We start from the raw sequence: 23,919 nt of genomic DNA, 5'->3' as shown, positions 1-23,919 counted from the left end.
TTGAATCAGCCCAATGTACAAACCACTGAGAAACAAAACTGGAAGTAATACCAACCACCCCAGCAACCGAGGCACATAAATAACCAGCGGGACAGAACACCGATGCTTCACCGGAGGTGCACTAACAATGTTACCTGGCAGGATGATGAAACGTTTGCAACCAAACCCACCAGCTTGGCAAGCATGTCTACAACCTCAAAAATCCACATAATCCTGTCACCATGCTTCCAATTTCCTCTTCCCTTTCCATGCTCCTAATGCCTCTCCACGTGGTATAATTCTATTGCATTGGTTATCTTCTGACACCTTGCCTAAGTGGCCATTCTTCACCTTCAAGGTGAGATAATGAGTGTCAACAGGCTATCTGATCCCACACTGATGTACAGTCTAACCCAACTCTGCACCAACTACTGATATGAATACAAGGTGCACCTTTACCAACTCTGGACAGTAATTAAGAATATATGGAAACCGAAAGATGTTCCAAGTCCAATCAGCTAACTCGCCATGGACCATAATTAACTACAGATCTTTTTATGCGGTCCAATTGTTCTTCACTTTTATACACAAGTATGGGGAATTAGGTGCTGATATACAAAAGATCCATACAAAGCCAGTCTTTTTTTCCCATTCATGGGGTGACAGCATTGCTGACACGGCTAGGATTTGTAGACTATCTCAATTGCTCTTAAGGAGGAAGTGATGAGCCGGCGTCTTGAACTTGCTACAGTCTGTCTGGTGTAGTTACACCAGTGTTGTTATGGTAGGAGTTCCAGGACGTTGCACCAGCTTCACTGAAGGAACAATGATACAGTTCAAGTTGACATGCGATTTTGAGTCACTTGCATTACCTTCTGGCAGAGCCCACAGGTTTGCAAGATGCATCAAGGGAGTCTTGATGGGTTATGCAATGTACCCTGTCAATATTACACATTGCTGGCTTTGTGCACTGATAGAGGGGTTGAATTTTTAAGATGGTGGATGGGATATCAATCAAGCAGATTGCTTTTTCTGGATGGTGTTGAGCATCTTGGCTTTTGTTGGATTTACAGGCACCCAGGCAAGTGGAGAGTTTTCCATCACATTCCTGACATGTGTCTTTGGGATAGTGAACTAACTTTGGGGAAGTCAGGAAAACGCTTGCTTTCTGCAGAATTAATAGGTGATCTCCTCGTATAGTCATGGTAGTTACGTGGCTCATTCAATTCAATTTCTGGTCGAATATTGATGGTGGAGGATTCAGCAATGGTAATGCAGTTTCACATTAAGGGAAGATGGCTGGATTGTCTCTTGTTGGAGATGGTCATTGACAGGAACTTGAGTGGTGAGAATGTTACTTGCCACTATCAGTCCAGTGGTATTAATAGTTAGGGACATATAATAATAGTGAAGGGCTTGCAATCATGCCAAGACAGCAGAAGCAGTGGAGGAGCAGAGGAATTGCAGTTTCCATGGGTACAAATCATTAAAATCTAATGAATGGGTAGAAAAAGCAATCAACAATGCTAACAGAATGACAATGTTTATCTCAAAGGGGTTGGAATACCATGGGGCGAATGTAATGCTTCAATTATAAAGGTCTTTTTCAGACCCCCATTTAGAACACTGAATTCAGTTTTAAATACTGCATTCCAGGAAGATACATGGACCTTGGAGAGGGTACCATACAGATCAATCAGAATGAAACCAGGGCATGACAGTTAAAGTAGACAGATCGCTTAATTAAAACTGGTAATGCTACTTCAAGTTTATAAAGTGGTAGACATGTTTAAAATAATTGAAGGATTTTATATAAAAAGTACAGAAATTAATTATTTCAGTGGAGGTTCCAGAAGCTCGGGACATAATCTTGGAATTAGAGCTAAGCCATTTATATGTAAAAATCAGGAGGCAGTATTTCCACACAAATCATTTTTGGAAATTTGAAGCAAACCCCTGCAAAAAGACTACAGGAGGGTGGAACAACTTCTTATGAAGACAGATTGAAAGATATTCGGTAGCTAAGTGTACCAGGCCATTTAGCTCAGTTGGCTAGGTAGAGTGTAGATTGGAATTATGCCAACTGCTTTGAATCAAACAGGTTTGATTCTCCATATGGTTGGGGTAGACTTGGGAACTACCTCCTCACCATGTCTGAGAAAGTAATATTCTTGTTCTAATAGTCCTCATGCAATCATTGCTTTCCAAAGCAGCTAAAGGAGATTGCACAATCAATATTGCAAGAGAAAATGTGACACTTCTCAAGAGGGAACGCCACTGAGTGAGCAAGCTCTAAAGATCCATCCAGAAAGCGAGCAAACTTTTAATTGCTGAAAATAGTGCAGCTTCTTTTCAACACTAAGTTACTTGCTCCCAACCTCCATTCATTAATTCCTCAAGATCATGTTTCGTACGTGCACTTGGTCTCTTTCCACTCACCTGTGATGTTTTGGTGTCTCTCTCTCTTATTCTGTCTTTCACTAACTTTATTAGCGATGTAATGTTGTAAAATTCTGCTTCCTCCAGCACACCTGAAAGGGACAAAACTACCATCAACTATTTTCAATCTATAATACTGCAGAGAGGTTAAACAGTTTTCTTTTAATCATAAGATCAATCATTTGCAAATCTTTATGTGTTCCTTGGATGCAACTATAAGAGGCAAGGCCAGCATTTGTCATCCTATTCTGCCTTTGAAAAGGTGGTGGTAAGCCACCTTTTTTGGCTTCTTGTTGTAGGTACACCCAGTGACTACACAGTTCTTAGTCACAATGGTGTGCATATTGAAGGGAAACATGCTGTTGGTGTTTGTAAGCATATGTTGCCTTTGTTCTTGAGTGGTAGAGATCATGGGTTTTGGAGAAGTGCTTTGATGAGTTGCTACACTGTATCTTGCAGATGGTATACGGTGTGCCAGTGATGGAAGTGTTTAAAATGTTGGATTGGTGCCAATAAAGCGGTATGCTTTGTCTTAGATTTTGTTGAACCTCTTAATTGTTGTTAGAGCCAGACTTGTCCAGACAAGTGGAGACTACTCTATCACATTCCTGACTTGGGCCTTGTAGTTGGTGGAAAGTCTTTGGAGAGTCAGGAAGTGAGTTCCTTACTGCAGAATTCCAAGCCTGCTCTTGTAGCCAGTATTATTTTTGCTGGTTCAGTTAAGTTTCTGTTCACTTGTGCTCCTCCCAGGATGGTGATGATGATAGGGGATTCAACAATGGTAAAGCTACCGAACATCAAGGGGAGACAGGCAGAGTATCTCTTGTCAGAGACTGTCATTGCCTTGCACTTGTCTGGCATGAAAATCACATGCCACTTACCAATTCAAATGTGAATGTTGTCCACAACCTGATGGATGCAAGCAGACCAAGTACCTGAGGAGTCACAAATGTTACTAAACAATATGTAATCATCAAAAATTACTTCTGACCTTAGGGTAAAGGGAAAGTCGCTGGTAAAGCAGCTGAATATAGTTAAAGCCTAGGATGCTATTCTAAGAGTTCCTCAGGGTAATATCCTGGGGTTGAAATGATTGGCCCCCACTAAGCACAGACATTTTTTTCTTTGTGGACGTGTTACTTCAACCATGGAAAGTTTCCCCTCTTAATTCCCATCAATTTCAGTTTTGCTGGGGCTCTTTGATGCCATTCCATTCAAATGCTGCCTTGATGTCAAGGACAGTTATTCTCCCCTTTGACGTTCAACACATTCATCCAAATTTGGATGAAGTCTATAATGAAGTCTTGAGCCAAATGACCCTGCAGAATCCAAACTCAGAGTGCGTACATGTTGCTCAGGCAATATTGTCAATAACACCACTTACTTGATGATTGAAACTAGACTGATGGGGTAATAATTGGCCAAATTGGATTTGGTCTGCCTTTTTTGGACAGAAACACTGTCATGGTGACATCAGTGTTGCAGCTGTGTGGAACAGCTTGGCACGGAATGTAGTTAGCTCTTAAGAACAAAACTTCCAGCCCTATAGGCAGGATGTCATCAGGGCCACAGGCTTCGCTGTTTCCAGAGCTTTCAACCTTTATGCTATCACATGGCACAAACTGGATTGGTTATAGTGGGAACCTTAGGCGCAGGCCAAGATGGGCCATTCACTTGACACCTCTGGCTGAAGATGTATTTAAATATTTCAGCCTGGTCTTTTTCAGGCATTATTCTGGTCTCTGTGATTGATTGTGGAGTGTTTAGTTTACTTGTTTAATTGTCTATTATAATTGACAAATTGAATGCGGCAGGGCGGCAGAGTTTACATCTGATAGTTGGGCATGAGATCACTTGGTTCTCTCTATAGTATGCTCCTTCTGCTGTTTAGCACGCTGCAGCTTCACCACGTTGGTAGATGATCTCTTGAATATAATCATAATTCTAAACATTGCTTTTTACTGGGGAAGTCCACTTCTAGTATGTTGCATCTTAATCAACAGAACACCCTCAGAATGAGAATCAACTGAATAATTTATACTCAGGAATTTTCAAGGGTCTCAAAATATAGAAACTACTCTGTACTTTAGGCCTCAAATATACATTAGTGGGAGCCAAGTCCATAATGGATAACTTCACCCAAACTGCGGCAGTGCCTTGAATAATGTTACAGGCAGGGTGGCAGAGACACAGAACTTAGTATTAAACACAATTTGGACATGAACACGTTGCTTTGGTAAGCAACAAACAGTTCCACATATTCCCTTCTTTATAATTGGGCGGCTCAGTGGTTAGCACTGCTGCCTCACAGCACCAGGGACCCGGGTTCAATTCCTGCCTCAGGTGACTGTGCGGAGTTTTCTCGTTCTCCCCATGTTTGTGTGGGTTTCTGTCAGGTGCTCCGGTTTCTTTCCACAATCCAATGATGTGCAGGTTAGGTGGACTATCCATGTTAAATTGCCCATAGTGTCCAGGGATGTGCAGGCTAGGTGGATTAGCCATGGAAAATGCAGGGTTACGGGGATAGGTGATCTGGATGGGATGCTCTTCAGAGGGTTGGTGTGGACTTGATAGGCTGAATGACTTGCTTCCACACTGTAGGGATTCCATCTACAATCAAAGGATACAATAAATATAAAAAAAAATTGAAGATGTAACAAATAGATCTTGCCTTCCTCTGCTAAATCTTTATTAATAACCAGCTTCCCATGTCGCAGGTAATTAAGCACAGGTCCAAAATAGGTAGGATCTCTGTCAATTAGATAGGCACCAGTCTCATCCTGCAAGGTCAAACACAGTAGTCTGGTTAGAAATTGAGAAATCACAATTGCAAGTATTTACAAACGTACATTGGTTATTTGAAGGAAATTACTGTTTTCATGGTTTCACCAATTCCCATATATTTCCAAATAGGACACAACCACATGATGGTTTGCTAGTATAGCTTCTACTTTTTGGTAAAGCCAATATAGACAGATTCTTGTTAGGCACAGATATCCAAAGTTGTGTGGGGTGGCTGGGAATGCAAAATTCAACAAACAGATCAGCCATGTTATTATTGAATGGTAGAGCACACTCGAGGGGCTGAATGTTTTACTTCTAGTCCTATTTTGTGCAGAGTATACATATGCTTGTATACCTCTACAGCCCATGACAAAATGGCAGTAGGATGTTATAAACACTTCAGCCCATTAGCTTTAAAATTTAAGGGGCAGCATATTTACTGTGGGCAGGAGGACGCACAATTACACACAAATAGGGTGGGTCGTCAGAAGCTCATATTATAGGCTAAGGGGATGTGGACACAACTGTAATTAATGGGCAGGAAGCAAATTCGTGATTCTTCAGGCCCATTCTTGAAACTGGGGGCCCCAAGGAGGCCCTCCAAGCCCTGAGCAGTGGGCCACCATTTTGGAAGGGGAGCCCATTAATAGGGCTGCCTGTGGCTACTAGTTAAGCCACAAAAGCAGGCCCACTAACTCTGTTTGGAGAACAGCCCTCTTGTCCCATCAGGAGGCAATGGTATGGTTCCCTGAAGCCTTTAGACAACTAAAAACTCAACAAAATTTCCAAGATGCCCTCCACCATTAGGCTCGAATGACAACATGCCACATGGGTTGATAGCTTTACCAACACCCCTCCATCCCACTTCTAGGAAAGTGGCCCTGAGCAGGATTGAGTCTGGTGTGCTGGTGATAATATGAAATTCCATTTTGACCCCCATCAGGGTCTAAGAGTTAATCTCCTGAAGCCTGCTTAACATTCTGATTTGTTTACACTCCATTCCCACATACCAGCAATCTAACATTTACAGCGACGTAATTTCTAAACGCCAGCGCAGCTGTGTTAGTAGCACTTCTGCCTTTAAGTCAAAAGATGAGGGCTCAGGCTCCACTCTAGACTGACTTTTCAGTGCAGAGTTGAGGTAATCGATTAATGCCAGAGGTGCTCTTTTTTGGACAAGTTATTAAATTGCAGCTCTCTCTGCCCTCAGGTGCAAGTTAAAACAACTCCACAACAGAATTAGTAAGAAACAGGACACTGCCCTGGTTCTTTGGCCAATATTTGCCTCCGAATGAGTTGTCTGGTTATTTATTTCATTGCTGTTAGTAGGATATTCTACAATAAGAATGGTGACAACACTTCAACACTAATTAATGGGCCATAAAATGCTTTGCAACATTCAACAAACATGAAAAATATCACAAAGGCAAGTATCTTCTTGCAAAGAAAATAGAGTGTTTTACATTTGATGGATTCCTTTGAACATGAAACAGGACAGGGGAGTGGGGTAGGAAGAAATAAATGAAATGTTGATAATGGTGAAGTTTAAGATTGAAGACATATATTACCAACTGTAAACATTTCAGATGTTGGAAAGTGTGAACAAGATCTATAAAGGCCAGCATCAAAAAAACTGCCTAACATTAAAATACACTGCAACTACACTGATTGCCAATGGCTCTTTGTCCCAACAGCTGAAGTTCCATTGCTGTTGAGTTGTTCACACTGGTCTGTCCAACAGTATGTTTAAAGCACAGAAAAAGCAAGTCCCCTAAAATTTATACACAAATTTTGAAGGGTTACTGGATCAATGTTAACTCTGCTTTCTCTCCACAGATGTTGCTAGACCTGTTGAGTTTCTCTAGCAATTTCTCTTTGTGGCTGAAAACATAAGCTTTGCAACTGAACGCTTTGTTAAATATTGAAGATTAAAAGGAAGTTAAATCTTACTTTGTGACCACATTCTAGGCTTTATCTCAAGAGATTATAGACTAATATTCATGATTACCGTTTGGCCTGTGTATTTTTTAAAAAAAACACCTTAATATGACCACAGCTTGAGTACTTCACAAAGTATTAAGCTCTACACTATAGGAAGGATATCGATATGGTGTTTATGAACCTGCTTCAACATTTAATTGATGGTTGATCTGTCTCAACTACATTTCCTTGTCCGATTCCCATATACCTTGATTTCCTTAGATTACAAGAATCTGTTGCTGTTTTGAATATACTGAACAACCATGCCTTTGGGGGTAGAAAATTACAAATTCAGAGACCTGAGCAAAGATATTTCTCATCTGAGCCCTAAATGTTTGACCCCTTATCATAAGATTAAGCCCTTAGTTCTAGACTTTCCAGTTAAGGGGAAACACTTTCTTGGTATATACCCTGTGAACTGTATGTGTTTCTATGACTGCCTGTCACTTTTCTAAACACCAATCAGTATAGGTCCACCCTCATGAAACTCTCATCTCAGGAATCAAGCTAGGTGAATGTTTTTGGTAGCCACATATCTCAAGGTAACAATATCCTTCTTTAAGTACTGAGACCAAACCAGCACAGAGTATTTTATGTATAGCTTCAAACCTTTCTGTCATTGCATCAAAACACCCTTACCCTTGTGTTCAATTTCATTAAAGACAAACATACTACTTGTTTTCCGACTTATTTACTGTTTGTGGATATTAATGCTTTGAAAATTCCCATGGACAATATTTGATAGTTTCTCACCATCTAAAAAGATTGTCATTCTCTTCTTTCAATCAAAGACAATCCCACACCATCCCACATTGTACAGAGCTGCCATTTCTTGCCCACTTAGCTTACTTTGCTGCCTAGCTTTGTCTTGTCAGAAAAAGTAAGACATATACACACTGTCCTTCATCAAAGTCATTAACCTAGGCTGTGAACAGCTGAGGCCTAAGCACCAATCCTTTCAGCACTCCACCAGTAACGTGTATATGGTAAATACAAAAAAAACTTTGATATTCAATAGTACCAGAACGAACCCGTCAGAATCCACAAGGGCCACCATCAGGAAGGCTAGGGTTTAAATTATAAAATAAGACTTGCAGCCTTAGAGAAACTACATGCAGGCAAACAGCATGCACTGGAAGTGTGTGGCACATTCATGTGAGCAACAAAATAGAAGCATTAAAAATCTGCACAGGACATCTAAACAGATATAAAATATACTCAAAAAGTAAATATTACAGTAAATTAAGTTCTGTTTATGATGCTTGCCAAATCAGTGCAACATAGCTGCATCACTAAGCTCTTTAAAATATATAAGCACATAAGAACCAGGAGGAGTAGGCCATCGGGCCCTTCGAGCCCATTCCACCATTCAATAATATCATGGCTCTTCTTTTCGTGGCCTCAGCTCCACTTACCCATACTCTCACCATAGCCCTTAATTTGTTTACTTTTCAAAAATATCTTAGCTTTAAAAACTTTCAATGAGGAAGCCTCAACTACTTCACTGGGCAGGGAATTAACAACCTTTTGGGTGAAGAAGTTCCTCCTCAATTAAGTACTAAATCTGCTCCCCCTTATTTTGAGGCTATGCCCTCTTGTTCTGGTTTCATCCGCCAGTGGAAACATCCTCCTTGCTTCTATTTTATCTATTCCCTTCATAATTTTATATCTTTCTATAAGATCCCCCTCATTCTTCTAAATTCCAATGAATATAATCCCAGCCTACACAGTCTCTCCTCATAAGCCAACCCACTCAACTCTGGAATCAACCTGGTGAATCTCCTTCGCACCCACCTCCAGTGTCAGTACATCCTTTCTCAAGTAAGACGACCAAAACTGCACACAGTACTCCAGGCGTGGCCTCACCAGCACCCTATACAGCTGTAACATAACCTCCCTGCTTTTAAACTCAAACCTTCTAGCAATGATGGACAAAAGTCCCTATGCCTTCTTAATTACCTATTGTAGTTTAGGAGTTTGTTGCATAGTGGCAATACATTTGTGAAATTATGAGTTGAACCTAAAGGTTTGTTTCCATTTTTCTTTTCCTTCCCAACTGCCCAAAAATCTGTGAGCTTGTGCAGTGGTAACTAAACCACAACAGTTTCACACTTTGTTAGTTATGAATCCCAGACCTATTCCAGATGGTGGCCATTCAGTTCCAGCCAATCGTGGTGTGCCATTTTTCTGAAAATGATCCACTCTATTCTAAACTCCTCGCCCTTTCCCCATAGCCTTTTTTAATTTTCTTTTTCAAATTTGCATCTACATCCCTTTTAAAACTTGATTCAGACTGTGCTAACCTTGAGATATTTTATGTTCTAACATCTGTACGTACAAAAAAAACTTCTCATAACCTTTGGTCACAAGTCAGGTATAAGAAGTGGACCAGCAAGCAGGGAACTAAAAACCAAGGAAATAAAAAACAATAAGTACCTCTTGGAGGGCCAAGCAGAAATTTAGCGACAGAATTATTTTTTCAAAGAGACGACTGCACATCCAAGTTTGAGCAACATTCCTCTTTTCCACTTGAAGACAGTATTTTATATATAGACAGAAACCTAAATGTCAATGCCCCAAATAAAATTAGCTGATTGCTATTTAATGGTAAAGTGCAACTGGTCAGGAAAAAAAATTCAACATTCAAACACACAAATCTGGGGACAATGTATACGATCTGCTCCACTTATCACAGATGTTAAAAATGTAGTGGTAAAGTGATGAGACTGATTGAAATACAGTTAGGGCGGCTCAATTCTTAATCAAATGAAGTGGACGAGCTTTACTGATTTAAATCGTTGAAACTCTAAGCATCCTTTTCATCTTTCTTTTCTTCATCCTCCTATCATTTAAAAGAAACAAGGTCACTTGCTTCATAAGAAGGGAAAGCTGTCTTAGGAGATTTCAAGGTATTTATAAAACAGATAACAGAGAAAGCTAGCCTAGCAATCTGTTGTCAGCAGCTGTACTGTCAATTGGAAGAATGAGAGAGAGAATCAAAAGCAGAAAATGCTGGAGACACAGGTTATGCAACGTCTGCAAGGGGAATGGGCATGAATTCAAATTTCAGATGAACAAGCCTTTGATTACCAAAATTAACAGGGAGAGAAAGGGATGGAGAAAGAACAAGTCAAAGTGACATGGAAACAACTAAATATGGCCTAACTCCTACAAAACCAAATCTGCAATTGTCTTATGAATGTTTCAGGTTCTTGAAATGATATCTCAGTGGTCAGAACTGGGTACAAGAGAAACAAGCAAAAGTCACAAAACTGATCTCAGTGCCTGAGGCCTCGGAGAAGCCATTCAATTGTATCAATGAATTGCCAGCATAATTTAACATTAACTGCTTCAAATTGTGGGTGGCCTCAAAACGAAAATATTCAATTGCTTGAGGTAACACAGAAGAGTCATATGATTAGGTACTTAGAGGGATTTCAATGCTGTTGCACACAAATCACAATGTTAACATACAGCTGCAGCAATCAATTAAGAAGGTTAACAGTATATTATACTCCAATCCCTGTAATAAGGTTTAATAGAAAGGATGTCTTGCTCAACTAAGTGGGGCTTTGGTCAGAGTAAGCATACATCAAGTAGTTTTTGCAATTCGGTTTCCTTAACTAAGAAAAGGCTTTCCTTTAGAGGGAGTGTAACAAAGATTCATTAGACTGATTTCTGCCATATATTGACATGGTCAGCAACAGTAATATTTTCATTCATTAGCTCTTTTTTTGCTAGTTTTTAAATCGCTTTTCCTGAGTGCTGGCTTTCACCTGGCTGTGGTTCTACAATTGCTGATAGATAAGTAGCATCTCAGTGGAAACGTTCGCACACAGGAGCCACATTAATGCATGCTGGCAGACTAGTCAATCATAGTGAAAACAGGAGGGCATTATGAATATCAGCCTCACATTTACACATGTTCATCCTAGGAGTTATTAGTGGTTTGTTTCCACCTGGTTCCAAGACAAAGGGAGCTTAGGTCATTTGCAATGATACAGTTTCTGTCTTGAATAACTGCACACACCCCTTATGTTACCTACTGGGGAGTCAACATGTAGGTATAGTTTCTGAACCAAACCACTCCTAGAATTGAGACAGCCTAAAAACTTCTCATGTAGTAATAACATCCAAGTCGTTCTCTCCTTCCTCCCCAAAAGACACATATTCCCAAGGTATCACAGAAATATTAAGGTCTGTCAACACCTTTAGCGAGAATAGGTAAGATAAAGTTTAGGTGGTAACTCATTTCAACTATTTTCTGGCTCAACTACTGGTCAGCAGGGAAAAGTTTAATGCAGGTTACAATGTATTCTAGATACAAGACAGCAGAAACAGTGCCATGTATACACAAAGTGTCGTTTTGTCTTGTATATTTTAATGCATTAGAGACAGGTTGAATCCAGCTGTTAGTTATTGCACGGTACCAGAATCTTTCCAAATTATTTTTATCCCTTGGGTACCTTCAGTCTCTGGAGCAGTGATGTTCTGTTAATTCTGTGAAGGATGTTGCAACATGCTTAACAGCTGAATGCTGATCAATGACCTTTAGAGACTACACACACAGATTTGCTACAGAGTGGGTGTTTAAAGGCAAGGTTACATTTTTTAGCTAAGTATCACAAATAACAGGAAAGCCAAAGGTAGGAGGCAGTAGTGCATGCTTGTAACTAACTTTCTTTCCAGGGGAGGAATAAACCGGACAGAGGATTTCACTCTCCCCTCGTCAAATGATCAGAAGTTGCAAAATTTTCTTTAAATTCCCATATTTGCAAGAATGGCAGCAACTGAATATCCATCTCAACACAGTAGTTTTGCTTTTCAAATCAACTATTGTTATTTTGTTAATATAAAACCACACCTATTAAGTCGAATGCTGAGCAAAAAAATGAGTACGTGTTTAAAAAAAATCCTGCAAACTAAACTGGACCATTGCTACAAATGTATATAAGACACAGCAGGTATAAATATAAAGTTCACATCCTGCACCTGTGGTCAGTCACAGTGAAACCAAGCTCAGCTCATTTACATCAAACTTTCCATACAGTAAAACTTTCAACTGCTCAAAGAATAAATGCATGGTTAGAAATAACATTTATTTCAATATTAGCATCCTTGTAGAACAGGACTAGACTGAATGAAATGCTATATTATGTTGTTCTATTATCAAGACTCCATATTTTCAGACCTTCTTTTGTAAAACAAAACACTGCAATTTTTCAGGCATTAAAATTGGGGGTGGGGGGTGCGGAGAGAAGCGGTTGAGGAAGTAGCAGAGAATAAATCAAGTCCGTTTAAACTGGAGGATTTGTTTCTACAAATAGTCCGTTTATCTATTCCACCTCATGGTTAATGGGATACATATCCTTTAAAGAATGCTTCAAAAGAATTAATTTTTTTGATGCTCGCCATATGTAGCAAAGGAAGGTGATAGGTATGGGCAAAACAAGACACAGCTTCCATGGTAAAGAAACCTCGACGAAAGGAAATTATTGCTGCAACCGTTTGTCATGTCCTTGTAAAGTACTGTAGCATATTGAGTTGCATCCTTTAGGGAAAACAAAGCATGGCTCAGAGTCAGTTGGGTCGATTAATTATGCAACACGAGAATTGCTGACTACAACATCAATTATTAAGCACAAGTCTCAGCTGCTTCAGCTAATCTACACACCCAGATATTACAGTAAAAAACATTCTTGAGCAATTGCTCAATAGCTCTATTGCCTAAATGTCTGCACATCCATAATGTCAAATTATATGTTCTTGCAAACAATGAAAAAAATCAGTTGGTGGCGTTTTGAGAATATGGGAAAACTGTGAAATATACGAACAGTATTTACTCCATTTGATAACACTGCACAGGCATTGGTTTAATTCCAGCCCCTATTCAGCAGGGCAAATTGCAACAGACTTCCAGCTGTAATGTAACCAACATGAATAATGTAGAGCAACATTAAAACTGTCCACTGATGGGACTACCCACATTGCAAAAAACAATGTGGACTTTATGTGTAGTGCATTGTATGTCAGTGAGTGAGCAGTAGATATTGAAGGAAAGCTTTTCAACTGATTCTTCACTACTTAAAATTTTTATTATCTCAACTTATTTAAAATAGCACATCAGCTAACCATTAAAACATCTGCTGCTGATTTAGCTAAATAGGATGAGTCTTTGTTTGCTAAAATACAAGTTCTTCTCCCAACTTCAGTTGTTTTTATATCAGTGTACTACTACTGGCTTCAACAGAAAGTATGTTAACAGGCGTACAATGGCATGTGGGACTTGTCTGATACTCCTTCCTAAGAATACAAGCTAGTGGTATGGATTCTGAGCATCTGATCGATGCAAACACATTGAAGACAGCATTGCTTGGAAACTCCAGCACTACACTTTAAATGCCCAACCTCACACATCACGAAGGTGCTGCCTTATTTTCTTTGATATTTTGATCAGTGCATTGCATTGCAAACTCATTTTGTATAAATTCTACATTAACTACGCCATCTACCAACTTTAATAAACTGGGGTTAACCACCAGAAAAATGCATTGACATTTAAAGTTCAATCATGTCATAAAAATGCCCTAAAGTGCTTCATTTGAGAATTGGGAAATCACAGAACCAAAGGCTGAAGGTCTGGCCAGTTTGGGTATATTAGACAGTCTGCAGTACAGCAGAAGACACCGTAGACATGGGTTTGAAGGATTGCAAACAGTTGAAAGTACATGAAGGAGGAAGATCAAAAAGCAGCAAATCCTCACAAGCCAAAGGATCATCTGGAGCAAATCCTGAGCACAGAAACCATTGGACTGTCTCCCCACAGTTTCCCTCAACCCATAACACCCATGGCTTCTGGTTTATGTCTGCACGTGTATGCAGGGGTAGTATTATATGGTGGTTAGAATTTTAACTACTTAAGGTATATGTCAATGGCTCATTATGGCTTACCTCCAGCGAGAATCTCTAGTCATATAGTCATTTTTGTCAAGTAGGAAAACCAGGCTGTTTTTGTCAAATTGGGTCTAAAAGGTTACGGCCTTTTATAATATTTATAACTTTTGTGACTGCTCTAAGAATAGCAGTGCTTGATTTCCGGTGCACTATCCCACTAAGGCGCAACTATGTTAAAGAAAGAAGCTTGAAAAGATCATGAGAGAAACATCAGAGAAACAAGGCGAGAGGTGACAAGGCATAGGCCAGCGTTTTACAATGTAGTGTGAACATCACTATAAATGCTCTAAGTTCAAATCTCTTAATAACTAAAATTTGCACACATCAGATTATAAATCCAAGAGATCTTGTCCAGTGAGGGATCAATAAATCCCATGGCATTATTTGAAGATCATGAAAACTCTCTCAGTTCCCCGGCAGATATGGACCAACTGCTAAGAATATTCATCGCATTGATGTTTGTGGAATCTTAGCAAGTATAGATTGGCTATTGTATTTACCCACATTAATACGCAGAGACCACAATGCCCCATGCTGAGGATGATTCTTTCTTGAAGATGAATGATTAGGTAGAAGTGAGATGACATTATCGGTTGTGGGTTCGCAAATGACTAATGAGCCCAGAATTAGCATGGCTCGGCAGACACTGGTTGTGAGCTGTTTTATGTAGTGGTAGATTGTTGGTTTGAGCTGCTGTCTTCTCATACATTCTCTCTCTGTAGCTACTCTTGTTGACTGATATTGACAATGTTCGAAGAATTGTCATTTTGATTTTAATTAAGCATCTGCTCTTGTTGTGCACATGTTAATTGAACGGACCATCACAGAGGCTTTGAGAGTGACTTTGAAAGACTTCCCTTGGTCAACGTGAGCAGGGTATCTTAATGATACGACACTTCACAATGCAATAAGGGATCACCAAGGTAGCAAAAGCATTAATTTTTGTATTTCATTTAGTATCCATTATAAGACATAAAAAGATGCTGAGGATCTGGAACAAAAATTGCCATTATCAAATTGCCCCTTCGTGGCCAGGGATGTGCAGGTTAGGTAGACTAGCCATAGGGTATAAATCACATGCAGGATTATGGGGATAGGGTAGGGGGTGTATCTAGGTGGGACGATCTTTGGAGGGGTTAAATGGCCTCTATCTGCACCATAGAGATTCTATGGTTCTATGAAAAACAGAAATTGCTGGAGAAACTCAGCAGGTCTGACTGCATTTGTGGAGAGAAAACAATTAATGTTTCAAGTCTGATGATCCATTTTCAAAACTCATCACCCAAAGAACGGCTTAATTTATATTCAGCTTCAGTTTTTGTTTAGAAACTTGTAAAACGCTACGTCAGCCCTAGTAGAGACATCTTAGTTGAACAGTTTTACTTGCACTCTCCAGCAAGTTTTGGATTTATCTTCAGTTTAATTTAACTTCAATTATGAGGATAGATTGAAGAGGTTAGCACTATGCTCCTTGGAGAGAAGGCCGTTGAGAGGTGATTTAATACAGGTTCTCAAAATCATGAGTGGCTGGATACAGTAGACAAAAAGAAGCCGTTCTTGTCCATAAAGGAACAAATGCAAGAGGGCATAGATTTAAAGTGATGACCAAAATAAAAGGGTGATGTCAGAAAAAAAGATTTTTTACATAGCAAGTTGTTACGACTTGGAATGCACTGTGTGGAAATGTGATGGAGGTATTCAACTGAGGCATTCAAGAGGGCATTGTAGGATTATTTGTTTAGAAATTGTGTGTAATGTTATGGGGAAAAAGCAAGAGATTGGTACAAGGTAATGATGCTAGTTTGAAGAGTAGTCTAGGCATGATGGGATGAATGGCCTCCTTTCTGGGTCATAACAATTCTATGATCTCTAGCTCAGTTAGCTGGATGGCTGGTTTATGATGCATAACGATGCCAACAACTGGGGTTCAATTCCTAAACCGGTTTAGGTTACCATGAATACACCTTTTCAGCCTCACTCCTCACCGGAGGCATAGTGATCCTCAGGTTAAAGCACAAATCATCTCTCCCTATAATGAAAAAAAAGCCCTACAGTACTATGGCTGCTTTACTTAGGGTGCTATTATAATGAAAATGCACCGGGTGCCTGGCATTCAACCCCACCTCTAAGTTTTCCAAAGTCACTCACCATCCTGATTTGAAACTATACCAACAATCCTTCATTGTTGGGTCAAAATCTCAAATTCCCTACTTAACAGAATGGTAGGTGTACCTACCCCTTGTAGGTTACTGTAGTTTATGAAGGCAGTTCACCTCAAGAGTATTTAGGGAACGGCCTAGCCAGCATTGACAACATCCCATGAATTGATTTTAAAAAGACCTGGGGAGGAGAAAGAGGTGAGCCTGGACATAGCAGGAATACATGTAGTTAATAAATAAATTTCATGATGTGCGACATCAGTATTTAGCATTCTGCACCATGCCATTCATCGAATACATGAGAGTTAAATAGTAATGTTTGTATCAAATTGACTAGGGGTGACGAAGATACTAAATTTTTGATACCAACATCAGATTCCAACTTCAGACTACTGGTTTTGCAAAAAGGCTTGAGAAACAAGAAGAAATATTTGGGAACAACTAATAAACATTAAGCAGTAACACAAAACAGGCTGAATCGCCTATGTGACACAAGCCTTTCCACCTGTTAATCCAAGAACTAAATCAATTGGTCTGTTCAGTTTACATCATGGCTTGGATCTGATGGGCCTTTCCACTAAAGTTCTGTGAAGTTAGGAGATAACGATCTCGCAGAAGCTCTGAATTTCCATCTCTAACTCGGAGGATCAATGTCAAATACAGAATTCCCATATGTTGCATCAGTTAAGATCAGCTAATGCAGACTGGTGATAAAGCGTGGGTCTCTTAGATCTGTGGGCTGAGGAATGAGACACAATTTTTTTTCTTAACATCCTTTTACAAGAGTATCCAAGTGGTCACTGGTGGAGTCGAGGAAGGTGGATGCAGAGAAACTGCTGGTCTTGATGATGCTGAATAATGCACATCATTTGTCACTGGGTTAATCATTATTACTGACGTTAATGCAGCTCTTAGGCTGGTTTTAAAGCTCTTGCCTGAAGCTGTATTCTCCCAATATTGAGCTGCAGTCAATTTTTTGATGAAACATTCAGCATTTAAATCAGAAATGGTTTCCTTAATCAACTGAAGATAAGGAATTTTCTGGTCATCAAACACTTCCCTTATCTTAAAAGGATCAGAATTCCTACAATGCAGAACGAGCCCACTCAGTCTATCAAATCCGCACTGACACTCCGAAGAGCAATCCTACCCAGATTCAGAACCCTACATCCCCCCATGGCCCCACATTTACTATGGCTAATCCACCTAGCCTACACATCCCTGGACACCACAGACAATTTTTGGCACAGCCAATCCACTAAACCTACAAACCTTTGGACTCTGGAAGGCAACTGGAGCACCTGGTGGAAACTCATTCAGATACAGGGAAAACGTGTAAACTCCACACAGATGGTCACCCAAGGCTGGTATCAAGTCTGGGTCCATGGCACTTTGATGCAGCAGCGCTAACCACTGAGCCACTGTGCCAATGGTTGCCAATGTTTGCAGTGGGTGCAGCATCTTTTACCATATTGTGTTCCCTTCATGCTGTACTGAGACAAGTTACTCAGATTCAGCATTTTTAATCTTCTTAAAAAAAGTAACATTATCATATCTGTAGTCTACCTACTATTTGATACAATTAATGTTAGGCTTCCTGGAAAGGTAATTAAAATGAAGTCAAGAATCAATGCATTATGTCCAGAAATCAATGCATCACCTCCAACTTTAATTCACTCTTTCTCGGCCAATTTCCTAATTAGTGCCAAAGACTCCACTTCGAAGTCACGAAGATACCACCATAAACTTTTATCCAAGCAAATTCTTTCAAGACATAATTACCTGTATATTAACAGGCCCTCAAAGTCAGTAATTACTGTACTATTAGTGAAACATAGAATCATAGAGACCGTACAGCTTGGAAAGAGGCCATTCTGCTCATTGGGTCTGCACCAACCCTTTGAAGAGCATCCCACCAAGCCCTAGCCCCTGACTGTGTCCCCATAATCCCTTATTTACCATGGCTAATCCACCTAACCTGCACATCACAGGACAATTTAGCACGGCTAATTCACCTAACTTGCACATCTTTGGACTGTGGGAGGAAACCGGAACACCTCATGGAAATCCACGCTGACACGGGGTGAACATGCAAACAATCAACCAAGCCTAGAATCGAACCCAGTTCCCTAGCACTGTGATGCAGCAGCGCTAACCACTATGCCACTGTGCTGCTCAGAAATGTGCATCAACTGTGCAGAAGTAGCTTTTTAAAAGGTAATTAAATTTTGGTTAATTGCACAGTTAGAATGAACCCTAAATGCAACAAAGTATCTGAAATAATGACAAATTTTAGTTTTACACAGAGTACAAGATTAAGTTACAATTGTTTGATTGTTTAGTTAAAACTGCACAAAAAATTTCAAGACAGATTTTGGATAAATTACAAGTTAGCATCAAATATATTGTAAATTGGTTATGTACCCCAGCTTATAATATATTACTCTGATCTAACAATTCCCCCCTTTTAATGTTATTTCACTTGAACAGTTTTATTTTTACAGCCTGCTTCTTCAAGTTCCATTTGGTTTTATACCATCATATTGCACATTATTGTGTCAGACACACCTGTTGTTGGAACCTATTTGGCGCCAATTGTAGGAGGGACACAGAGGTTTGGAGGATGGGGGTATTGAAGTAAATGAATTTATACATTACCATAAGGGAGACAAATTGGGAGAGAGTAGGAAAGGTAAGAGTTAAAGTCTGTGAATTGATAAATGTGAATTTATACTATACTTTTGCTTTATTCAGTAATTTATTTTATATTACAAGTTGTTTAAACTTGGAAGGTAGTGCTGCATAGGTACAGTGTAGTATTTACAGTAATACAGATATACAGCATGGAAACAGACCCTTTGGTCCAACTCACACATGCTCACCAAATATCCTAAATAAATCATTTGCCAGCATTTGGCCAATATCCCTCTAAACCCTTCCTATTCATATACCCATCCAGATGCCTTTTAAATGTTGTAATTGCACCAGCCTCCACCACTTCCTCTGGCAGTTCATTCCATACATGTATCACCCTCTGTGTGAGCACAGTCTCACCAAGCTAGCTCAGTACATATTTTTTATATTTTTAAAGTTTAATCAAGAAACAGATCTCAATAAAAACATAGTCAAAAAAGAACCCACTCTACTCACTATTGTAGATTTACAAAAAAAAAAATCAGTAAGGTTACATTTTAGAAATAGCCATTAATTGCTCCCCTGCTGTGAGCTTGCCTGCACAGGTTTCTCCAAGATCAGCTGTAAATTTTTCTGTTTGTTTTCTTAGAATGAACTCTGACGTCCAGAGACACTTGAAATCAGACATCAAAGACAGTTGCTGTGCAGATTCACTGCTGGGTCATATAACAGTGCAGGTTTCTTTCTCTATTTGAATCACTTCCCCTGTGGTCTCTACCTTTGTCTCTCTTCCGCCTTTTTTTAAAGTGTCATTGTTTTGATCTTTTTTACCGTGAAGTTCCAAAACTGTTTATAAAGCAGTAATTACTGCTCCTAGAATTCAAGGAAATCAGCTCCAACACCGAAAATACCTCAAGAAAGGAACAGCTCCTACAGCCACAAATTTTTCCTGTCCTCCATCTTGGATTACCCAGACTCCTCTTCCAACTTGCACATCGTGATCATCTAGGCAAGATAATATTTCAAGGAATCTAATTCCAGCTATAACCTTAATTCCTATGGAAACACATGATTCACCAATTTTTTTTCCACTTAAACAATGATTCTCAGGAATTTAATAAAACCGACTAGTGGTTGGCAGTATCTTCACTGGAACAAACAGAGAATGATGGAAAAACTCAGATGCTTGGCAGAATCTGTGGAGAGGGAAACAAACTTATGTGAAAGTTCAGCATGTCTGGCAGCATCTGTGAAGAAAAAATCAGAGTTAATGTTTTGGGTCCGGTGACCCCTCGGAGGAAGATGGGGTGGGGGGGGCGGAAAAAGTAAATCAGGAACAGCAACATCTGTTTTTGTTCCTGATTTACAGCATCCGCAGTTCTTTCGATTTTTAACAAAGTTACATATTGAGTCTACTGGAACTCTTTGTCAAGAGTCCCTCCTTTATGGTGACTTCAACAAAGTATGATGGGAGTGGAGCATTGCATCATGTCCACCTGAGCTAGGTAACTCCCAACAGCAGATAGAATAATCCATTCACCCATGTTCAGTTTACAGAGTGCTAGATAGCTGCCACTGAGTGGTGACTGCAAATTTAAGGTGATGAAGTGTGAAGCATTTTGCACAGCATTAAAGCTCATTAGCTTATGATCTCCAGTGCAGAGACCTGAATCATGAGAAAGGAACAAAAATCTGGATGTTACACACTTGAATGGACAAAGGTGTGAATTAACATTAAAAACAAGCCAAATCCAATAGACACTGCATAGCGCCTGTCAATGGTGTAACAAACACTCAAATAGCATGGGGCACACTCTAATAAAGGTAATTACAGGTCAGATATAAAACAAGGCTGAGATATGGAATGGATTGCCAGGTTGAGCAATGAAAACACAAACTATTACATTCTATATCAAAAACTAATTAGTAAAGTTAGATCACTTGGAATTCAGGGTGAGTTTGCCATTTGGATACAAAATTGGCTTTATGGTAAGAGACATAGGGTGGTGGAGGAGGGCTGCTTTTCAGACTTGAGGCCTGTTACCAGTGGCGTTCCATAGGGTTTGGAATTAGGTCCACTTTTGTCTGTCATTTATACAAACGATTTTGATGAGGAGGCATGGTTAGTAAGTTTGCAGATGACACCAAAATTGGTGGTATAGTGGATAGTGAAGGCGGTTATCTAACATTACAAAGAGATCTTGATCAATTGGGCCAATGGGCTGAGGAGTGGCAAATGGAGTTTAATTTAAATGTGAGGTATTGTATTTTGGTAAGACTAAAAAGGACAAGACTTATGCAATTAAGGGTAGGGCCCTGGGTAGTGCTGTAGAACAGACAGACCTAGGGGTTCAGGTACATAATTCTTTGAAATCACAGGTAGACAGGATGGTTAAGGCAGCATTTAGCATGCTTGCCTTCATTGCTCAAAATTTTGAGTATAGGAGTTGGGACGTCATGTTACTGTTGTACAGGACGTTGGTGAGGCCTCTTCTGAAGTACTGTGTGCAGTTCAGGTCACCATGTTATAGGAAGGACGTTATTAAACTGGTGAGGATTCATAAAAGATTTAGCAGGATGTTGCCGGGAATGGAGGGTTTGAAATACATAGACTGGAAAGGTTGGGATTTTTTCTACTAGAGATTGAGGGGTGTCCTTATTATGATTTATAAAGTCATGGGGGGCATAGATAAGGTCAATGACAGGGTCTTTTCCCTAGGGTGGGGGAGTTCAAAACTAGGGGGCATATTTTTAAGGCGAGAGGAGAAAGATTTAAGAAGGACATGAGGGCAACTTTTTTGCACAGAGAGTGAGTTGTGTGTGGAATGAACTGTCGGACGAGCTGGTGGATGCAGGTACAGTTACAATGTTTAAAAGACATTTGGATAAGTTCATGAATAAGAGGAGTTTGGAGGGATTTGGGCCAAGTGCAGGCAGATAAGACTAGTTTATTTGGGAACATGATTGGCGTGGACTGGTTGGACCAAAGGGTCTATTTCCATGCTGTATGACTCTATGACTCTATAACTTAAATTAGGGAAACAAGTGAAATATATACAAGTTTGCTATGATACAGTGTTAGGTCAACAAGTCAGCTGTAATGATACAAAGGGATACAGAGAGGGGAATTAGAGTGGGCAAGAACATGGTGGATGGAGTATAATGTTGGTAAATGTGAAATTAACCACTTTTCTTTTGCTAACAGTGAGAAACTAGCAAACATTGATGCTCAAAACAATTGGTAGTCCTTCTACATAAACCACAAATTCAGCATGGAAGTACAGAAAGTAATTAGAAAAGCAAATAGTATTACATCCTTTATTTTAATGAGATTATGATACAAGGGAAAATAAGCCTGCGGCAATTAAAGACCAATTTGTTGAGACCACAAATGGAGTAGTGGTCTCTTTCTCTAAAGAGTATACATAAAGGCTCACAACATTGATTTCTTGAAAGAGAAGAACTTGTCTGATGAGATATTGAATAGACTGGGCCTAAATTTTCAGGATTTAGAAGAACGAGAAGCAACCTCAGGTGAATCGGACAGGATAGATGGTGCAAAGCTGTATCTCTTGACATACAAGGTCCTGAAGATCATAGCCTCAGGATGAGGAGGCCAATAATTTAGTACTGAAATACTATGAAATTTCAATACTCAGAAGGTTGGATGCTTTTGTATTCTTTTGAGTGCTGCCTCTGGCTGCTCAGTCATTAAATACATTCAACAACGAAACTGACAGAAGCATGGAAAATCAAGAGTTTATGGGATTAGAACAGAAAATTGAGAAAAAGTAAAAGTTTGTCAACCTACACCTGTTCCCATTTCTAATGTTCTTAATCATTTACGAGGCTTTGGGGAGAGCACCACCACCACTGAACCAAATCCGTCTCTGGCAATACTCATTATGACAGTTAGTCAACATCAAGCTGATTTTTCTCTGCCCCAAGGCACTGAACAGGGCTTTGCTGCCCTGCTCCTCCAATTTTGAGAATTCTCAGTTTGCATAGCTTGGTAGCAGCACCCTGAGCTATAAACCCCTCAGGCAACCTTGTAAAAATTTCTGCTAAATTCTAGAGGATGAATGGCCCAATATAACAAAAAAAAGCAAAATCCACTTAGAACAACATTCATGTACTAAGCAGGGATGTACTCAAATACCAATGTGTTTGAACCGCTCCATTACAGCTCAAAAATTGGTACCCATCCAAGGAAGCTGGCAATCACTCAGGGATACCCTTTCCGCAAAACGCATGACAAATTCAATCTCGTTAATTGCTATCATCAGTAAAGTGATGAAAGGTGCTGTTGAGGGGGTTATCAAGCAGTGTGTGCTCAGCAAAAGCCTGCGTACAGACATGCAATTTGTGGCGTGCTAGAACTATGTGGCTCATTATTACATGAGCTCATTACAGATTACATCCAAAAATAGATAAACGATCTGAATTGTCCTTGATGTCTTGACTGCAGTTAGCAGAATGTGGCATTAAGGAGCCCTGATAAAACACAAGTCAATGGGAATTGGGGGAAATTCCACTGGTTCAAATCATTCATAGCACAAATGAAGGTGGTTGTTAGGTACCAATTACCTCACACCCAGCACATTGTTGCAAGAGTTCCTCACGACAGTGTACCGTACCCAACCACCTTCAGTCACGAACAGCAACTTTCACTCCATAAATGTTAAAAGTGGAGCGGTTCATTGATGATTACCACTTTCAGTTCCATTTGCAACCGCTCAAATAATTAAATGGTCCTTTTTATTCATTCCCAGGATGTGGATGCCACTGTCTTGGCCAGCATTTAGTGCCCATGCCTAATTGCCCACAGGACAATTAACAGTCGACCACATTACTGAAGGTCTGGTGTGACATGTAGGCCAGACCGGTAAAGATGGCAACAAGGTGCAGGGCTGGATGAACACAGCAGGCCAAGCAGCATCATAGGAGCAGAAAGGCTGACGTTTCGGGCCTAGACCCTTCACCAGAAAAG

The 23,919-nt window shown here is 39.9% G+C and overlaps 1 protein-coding gene across 1 annotated transcript in view; it reads right to left on the bottom strand.

Moving 5' to 3' along the window:
* The window catches only part of LOC109934304 (BTB/POZ domain-containing protein KCTD5-like), a gene marked incomplete at its 5' end in the record, with an annotated part of 42,873 nt that extends 37,621 nt beyond the window's left edge, over positions 1–5,252 (bottom strand). Inside the window, 2 exons of the mRNA XM_048609716.1 lie at positions 2,419–2,510; positions 5,090–5,252. Coding sequence (XP_048465673.1) covers positions 2,419–2,510; positions 5,090–5,252 — 255 coding nt within the window. The remainder of the gene's footprint in view (positions 1–2,418; positions 2,511–5,089) is intronic.
* Between the last annotated feature and the right edge of the window lie 18,667 nt (positions 5,253–23,919).

Source organism: Rhincodon typus, chromosome 21 (genome assembly GCF_021869965.1).
Source record: "Rhincodon typus isolate 14 chromosome 21, sRhiTyp1.1, whole genome shotgun sequence".
NCBI classification, from domain to species: Eukaryota; Metazoa; Chordata; class Chondrichthyes; order Orectolobiformes; family Rhincodontidae; genus Rhincodon; species Rhincodon typus.
The sequence above is the reverse complement of the archived record's forward strand: the minus strand, read 5'-3'. Positions and strand labels throughout refer to the sequence as shown.